The following is a 7,234-nucleotide window of genomic DNA, read 5'->3' on the forward strand; positions in this document are numbered from 1 at the left end:
GCATGGAGTAGTGACCATTTGATTTAGCTGTTAGCAGATCATTTGAGACTTTAGTGAGGGCAGTTTCAGTGGAGTGTAAAGAGCGGAAACCGGATTGGAGAGGGTCGAGAAGAGAGTTTTCTGAGAGATAGCGGATAAGACGGGAGTGGACCAGGCGTTCCAGGAGTTTAGAGATGAAGGGCAGATTAGAGACAGGTCTATAGTTAGCGGCACAGTTTTGGTCGAGGGATGGTTTTTTAAGTAGTGGATGTATGATGGCATGCTTAAATGAGAAGGGAAAAATACCAGAAGAGAGAGAGAGGTTAAATATTTTAGTTAGGTGAGGGGTGACAGCAGGGGAAAGGGACTGAAGGAGCTGTGACGGAAATGGGTCACTGGTGCAAGTAGTTGGGCGAGAAGATGCAAGCAGCCTGCTTACTTCTTCTGTGACTGGTTCAAAATCAGAGAGTGAGTTCGATGCAGTGGGGGAGGGAGGACAGTGCATGGTATGAGGTGATTGGGAGATAATTTCCTGTCGGATCTGGTCAATTTTTTCTTTGAAGTAATTGGCCAGATCGTCAGCTCGGAGCTCCGTGGTTGGGGCCTGTACTCTTGGATTGAGTAGAGAATGAAAAGTGTCAAAGAGACGTTTCGGGTTATTGGACAGTGAGGTGATGAGGGTGTTGAAATAGGTTTGTTTGGAGAGGTGAAGGCCAGTGTTGTATGTTCTAAGCATAAACTTAAAATGGATGAAATCTTCGGGTAGATTGGATTTTCTCCACAGACGTTCGGCGCACCTGGAGCACCGCTGCAGGAAACGTGTTTGCACCGTGTGCCAGGGTTGTCGCCGTCTGCGTTGTGGTGTTCTATTTATAGGGGGTGCAAATTCATCCAGGGCACTTTGAAGTGTTTCATTGTAATGCTTCAATGCAGAATCAGGACAGGAGAGGGAGGAGATAGGGGCCAATGAAGACTGCAAGTTCTTCATAAGTTTCTGGGTGTTAATGGCCTGTATGTTTCTATAAGTATGGACAGTGGGGGTGACCTGAGCGGCCTGGCAGTTCTTGATAGAGAATGAAAGAAGATTGTGGTCAGAGAGCGGGAGAGGGGAGTTTGCAAAATCATCCACTGCACAAAGCCGAGAGAAGACCAAGTCGAGGGAGTTTCCGTCTTCATGCGTTGGAGAATTAGTAAGCTGCGAAAGGCCAAATGAGGAGGTTAGAGATAAAAGGTGAGTAGCAGATGGTGAGAGGGGAAGAGCAATGGGGATGTTGAAATCACCCATGATGAGGGTAGGGATGTCACAGGAGAGAAAATGTGGAAGCCAAGTGGCAAAATGATCCAGGAACTGATGGGAGGGGCCGGGAGGACGATACACCACCGCCACTCGCATGGAGAAGGGGGTGTAGAGTCTGACGGCATGGACCTCAAAAGAAGGGAAGACAAGTGAGGGTACTTGAGGGATAACCTGAAAGGTACATTTTGGTGATAGGATATGGGAAAACAACTTTCTTTTAGACATTTGCGAATGTCTAGAGTTTTTCGGACAGAAGACACTTCAGGATATGGACCCTGAGATGCCATTTTGTTCTGAACTAACTTTTTTTTTGCAATTTTTTTGTTGTCTTTTTTGTTGTATTTTAGTCCACAGTTTTTGTTTAAATTTTAGTTTTAAATAAACTAGTAAGCAGCTTCCAAACAGAACTGGCCATAAAATGGACCAGTAACTTCTTTTAGCCACTTCATGTCTTAGGAAACCTGAAATGGTTAAAAAACTGACTGAATACATGAACAGCAGATCATTTTGCAGTGTATGAGTTCATTGTTTTTAGCATATATTTAGCACTTTTTCTGATGGGTTACAGAGCGGATCTGCCTGAAAAAGAAGCTGTGTGTACCTACAAATAGTTTGACTGATCAGTAGGGGGCGCAACACTTAAAGTGCCTAGGGCAGCATGAATGCCAAATATGGCCCAGAGTGTAAGCATAGCCTCACTTTGTAGTATTTAAAGTAGTTTTTAGTTTTGATAGTATATGATACAGTCATTAAATGCAGCCTAGGACAGTAGTGCATAGCGAAGGTGCTCCTTGAAGGAGTTTGACAATATACTGTATGTCTTCAGAATTCAATGAAAGCTAGTTGTTATCAGTTATCCTGATGGAGGTTGATTACAGGAAGTCTGTGGTATGCAACCTCAACTCCCACCAGCACACATACCTAAAGTATACAAATGCTATACAGATACAGATATATATACATATATATATATATATATATATATATATATATATATATATATATATATATACAGTGTGTGTATATATATATATATACACTGCTCAAAAAAATAAAGGGAACACTTAAACAACAGAATATAACTCCAAGTAAATCAAACTTCTGTGAAATCAAACTGTCCACTTAGGCCTCTTTCACACATCCGGTGTCAGGGGTCCGGCGGCATGCGGCGAGAAGCCGGGCCGCCGGATCCGGCCTGCAGCGGTGACACCGGGTGTACATGCGGCGCCTGATGCGGCTTGGAGGACATTTAAAGGAGCCGCAGCACCGGGGGACGAGAGAGCCAGCCGGAGAGAGATCGGGAGACGAGAGAGCAGCCAGAGAGACAGAGGGGGACGAGAGAGCCAGCCAAAGAAAGGTATGGAGAGGGAGAGAGAGAAGGGGAGGGGGAGAGAGAGAGAGATGTGCGCCGGGCACTTGTGGGGTTAAAACTCACAGTGTCCGGGCATGCGCTGTTGAAAAAGCCGGTCTGGCGCTGCAAAAAAACATTGCAGCCAACGTTTTTTGCAGACGCCGGACGGCGCATGTTTGCCGTATCCGGCAAAACCCGGAGGCGCCGCATGTCCATCCGGCACGATGCGGCGATCATTACATTCTATGTGAAAAAATCGGATCCAATTCCGGATCCGGTTTTCACAGTTTTCGCCGCATCGTGCCGGATTTAAAAAAACGGATGTGTGAAAGTAGCCTTAGGAAGCAACACTGCTTGACAATCAGTTTCACATGCTGTTGTGCAAATGGAATAGGGAACATATGGAAACTATGTAGGACCGCTACCTCTGCCTTTGTGCAAGGAAGAACAGGAGGAGCACTGCCAGAGCCCTGCAAAATTACCTCCAGCAGGTCACAAATGTGCATGTGTCTGCACAAATGGTTAGAAACTGACTCCATGAGGATGGTCTGAGGGCCCGATGTCCACAGATGGGGGTTGTGCTTACAGCCCAACACCTTGCAGGACGCTTGGTGTTTGCCACAGAACACCAAGATTGGTAAATTTGCCACTGGTGCCCTGTGCTCTTCACAGATAAAAGCAGGTTCACACTGAGCACATGTGACAGACGTGACAGAGTCTGGAGACACTGTGGAAAGTGATCTGCTGCCTGCAACATCCTTCAGCATGACTGGTTTTACAGTAGGTCAGTAATGGTGTGGGGTGGCATTTCTTTGGAGGGCCACACGTTGTTGGGCTGTGAGCACAACCCCCATCTCTGGATGTTAGGCACTCAGATAATTCTCATGGAGTCAGTTTCTAACCATTTGTGCAGACACATCCACATTTGTGGCCTGCTGGAGGTCATTTTGCAGGGCTCTGGCAGTGCTCCTCCTGTTCCTCCATGCACAAAGGAGGAGGTAGCGGTCCTGCTGCTAGGTTGTTGCCCTCCTACGGCCCCTTCCACATCTCCTGGTGTACTGGCCTGTCTCCTGGTAGCGCCTCCAGCCTCTAGACACTATGCTGACTTGCCACAGCTCGCATTGATGTGCCATCCTGGATGAGCTGCACTACCTGAGCCACTTGTGTGGGTTGTAGAGTCCGTCTCATACTACCACAAGTGTGAAAGCACAACCAACATTCAAAAGTGACCAAAAACATCAGCCAGAAAGCATTGGTACTGAGATGTGGTCTGTGGTCCCCACCTGCAGACCCACTCCTTTATTGAGGGTGTCTTGATAATTGCCAATGGTTTCCATCTGTTGTCTATTCCATTTTCACAACAGCATGTGAAATTGATTGTCAAACAGTGAAGCTTCCTAAGTGGACAGTTTGATTTCACAGTAGTTTGATTTACTTGGAGTTATATTCTGTTGTTTAAGTGTTCCCTTTATTTTTTTGAGCAGTGTATTTAGATATACACTCACTGGCCACTTTATTAGGTACACCTGTCCAACTGTGTGTTAAGACTTAATTTCTAATCAGCCAATCACATGGCGGCAACTCAGTGCATTTAGGCATGTAGACATGGTCAAGACAATCTCCTGCAGTTCAAACCGAGCATCAGTATGGGGAAGAAAGGTGATTTGAGTGCCTTTGAACGTGGCATGATTGTTGGTGCCAGAAGGGCTGGTCTGAGAATTTCAGAAACTGCTGATCTACTGGGATTTTCACGCACAACCATCTCTAGGGTTTACAGAGAATGGTCCGAAAAAGAAAAAAAATCCAGTGAGCGGCAGTTCTGTGGCCGGAAATGCCATGTTGATGCCAGAGGTCAGAGGAGAATGGGCAGACTGGTTCGAGCTGATAGAAAGGCAACAGTGACTCAAATTGCCACCCGTTACAACCAAGGTAGGCAGAAGAGCATCTCTGAACGCACAGTGCGTCGAACTTTGAGGCAGATGGGCTACAGCAGCAGAAGACCACACTGGGTACCACTCCTCTCAGCTAAGAACAGGAAACTGAGGCTACAATTTGCACAAGCTCATCGAAATTGAACAGTAGAAGATTGGAAAAACGTTGCCTGGTCTGATGAGTCTCGATTTCTGCTGCGACATTCGGATGGTAGGGTCAGAATTTGGCGTAAACAACATGAAAGCATGGATCCATCCTGCCTTGTATCAACGGTTCAGGCTGGTGGTGGTGGTGTCATGGTGTGGGGAATTTTTTCTGGGCACTCTTTGGGCCCCTTGGTACCAATTGAGCATCGTTGCAACGCCACAGCCTACCTGAGTATTGTTGCTGACCATGTCCATCCCTTTATGACCACAATGTACCCAACATCTGATGGCTACTTTCAGCAGGATAATGCGCCATGTCATAAAGCTCGAATCATCTCAGATTGGTTTCTTGAACATGACAATGAGTTTACTGTACTCAAATGGCCTCCTCAGTCACCAGATCTCAATCCAATAGAGCATCTTTGGGATGTGGTGGAACGGGAGATTCGCATCAGGGATGTGCAGCCTACAAATCTGCGCCAACTGTGTGATGCCATCATGTCAATATGGTCCAAAATCTCTGAGGAATGCTTCCAGCACCTTGTTGAATCTCTGCCACGAAGAATTGAGGCAGTTCTGAAGGCAAAAGGGGGTCCAACCCCTTACTAGCATGGTGTACCTAATAAAGTGGCCAGTGAGTGTATATACCTCAAGATGGATATTTTCTAAATACTTACTTAAAATGTGACTGGTAATATATGATGGATTTATAATTTGTATTTGTTATATACAAGATGACTAGTTCTTCTAATCAACTTTCATCATTAAGCTGAGTCACAAGGGTTGAAAAAGATATATTTCTAGCAAGGAAACATACATTTCCAATCAGAAAGCAGATGGCTGACAGCTTCCTGCATTCACTTAACAGTACACAACGCCTTCCTCTTTTACTGAGAAGTAATTTCCCTAACAGTAAATGCAATATATATATATATATATATACCGTATATATATATATATATCTGCATTCTTATATGTACAGTATATTTATATGTAGATTCTTATATATATTCATATATGTGCACAAGTCTCTTTGGGTATTAATTTCTTGAAATGCATCTCTTATGTAATTTTTCAAAACATCGACACTTTTTGGTTTTCAACTGTAAACTTTGTCCTTGAGTACTCCCCAAAAGATTATATATATATATATATATATATATATATATATATAAACAGCAATGTTATTGGTTATAGAAGTAACTACAGTATTCCTTATAGATCATCGCTTCTTTAATATATCTTGTAATAAAATCACATTAGATAATGTTCAAGTAAATGTTAAAAGACTTATTCAATGTCTTTCTTATACTATGTGTACAGTCACCTCACTTTATTATATGGTCATTGTAATAGAAAATAGATGACAAAGCACGTGAACTTTTTCCATCTACTATTAATAATAATAATGCATTATTGCATATGCAGCAGTATAAGGGAGAAAAGAAGTATTTACTAGATCTGACTTCAGAGAATGAAAGATAAAAACGTTTCATCCACTGGTGATAACATGTAATAAGAGATTATAATTCACAGAACAATGATTTGGTTTACTTTAGGGTTAAGTACATACTGATATGGCTAAGGAAAGTTCATGAAGATGGATCTGTAGTGAATATGTAGCACACTGAAAATTATGCAAATGTTAGTTCTTGCAGGCAAATATAAATTGTATGTATTATGTGAAATGTACCATATACCCAAAGAGCAGCACATAAACCCCCATGCAGCATTGACAATAAACATAATGACAACTAGGGAATGACTTATAGTATTATAATACATAGTACATGAGCTCATGCAGTATAAAATGCATGTTCTTTCATATCTATACTTGCCATCTCGTCAATAACTTACCCCACAATGTAGCATAGGACCCCAAACTGAATGAGTCTAAATGTCAATCCAACTTTCTTGTCCCTAACCAGGACCATCCTTGGGGTGTCATATTCAAAGAAGAAGTTACCAAGCTCTTTCTTTAACTTGTGCCCCATCCTGAGCTCTGTGCTCTGGGAACAGAAGCCTTGAAGCTGCTCCTTACAGGCAAAGGGTGGAGTTCTAGTATCTTGCTAAATCCTTGTTTGCTCAAGAGGCACAGTGTGTGTGAGTATCCTGTGAACTTCTGAAAGAAGTCTGGATGTTCTGGGATTCCTGGATAGTGAAGAAGACCTATATGAGTGCATGCTGTGGGTTCTGGACTGAGGATGGATGTGGGAGGGATGTCATTATCACTAAACTTCACAGATGCAACTCAATAGACCTTGTTTGTGTAGAAGAAATTACTAACAGCGCAGTCACAAGTTATATCTAAACATAGACTTCAGTGCTAGAAGCATGCATCTGTATGATAAAGCCCCAGTTACTGACTTATTTCTAAGACTGAGATAAGTATGTAGGAAGACTGATTAGATTTTTATCATAAAAATGTTCTGGCTTCATTAGAAGGCATGTGAAGTCGATAACTACTAAAAAACTGTTATGCACTTTTTCCTATAACTGATCAGTAGAGTTGAGCGATACCTTCCGATA

The 7,234-nt window shown here is 43.1% G+C and overlaps 1 protein-coding gene across 5 annotated transcripts in view; it reads right to left on the reverse strand.

Moving 5' to 3' along the window:
• Positions 1-6,861, reverse strand: part of P2RX1 (purinergic receptor P2X 1) — a 245,346-nt gene extending 238,485 nt beyond the window's left edge. For all 5 annotated transcript variants that reach the window (XM_073590587.1, XM_073590586.1, XM_073590588.1 and 2 more), the window contains exon 1: positions 6,563-6,861. In XM_073590587.1, the coding sequence (XP_073446688.1) occupies positions 6,563-6,699 (137 nt within the window). In that variant the 5' untranslated portion in view covers positions 6,700-6,861. The remainder of the gene's footprint in view (positions 1-6,562) is intronic.
• Between the last annotated feature and the right edge of the window lie 373 nt (positions 6,862-7,234).

This window comes from Dendrobates tinctorius, unplaced genomic scaffold, assembly GCF_039654945.1.
Source record: "Dendrobates tinctorius isolate UK_male_01 unplaced genomic scaffold, ASM3965494v1 ptg000117l, whole genome shotgun sequence".
NCBI classification, from domain to species: domain Eukaryota; kingdom Metazoa; phylum Chordata; class Amphibia; order Anura; family Dendrobatidae; genus Dendrobates; species Dendrobates tinctorius.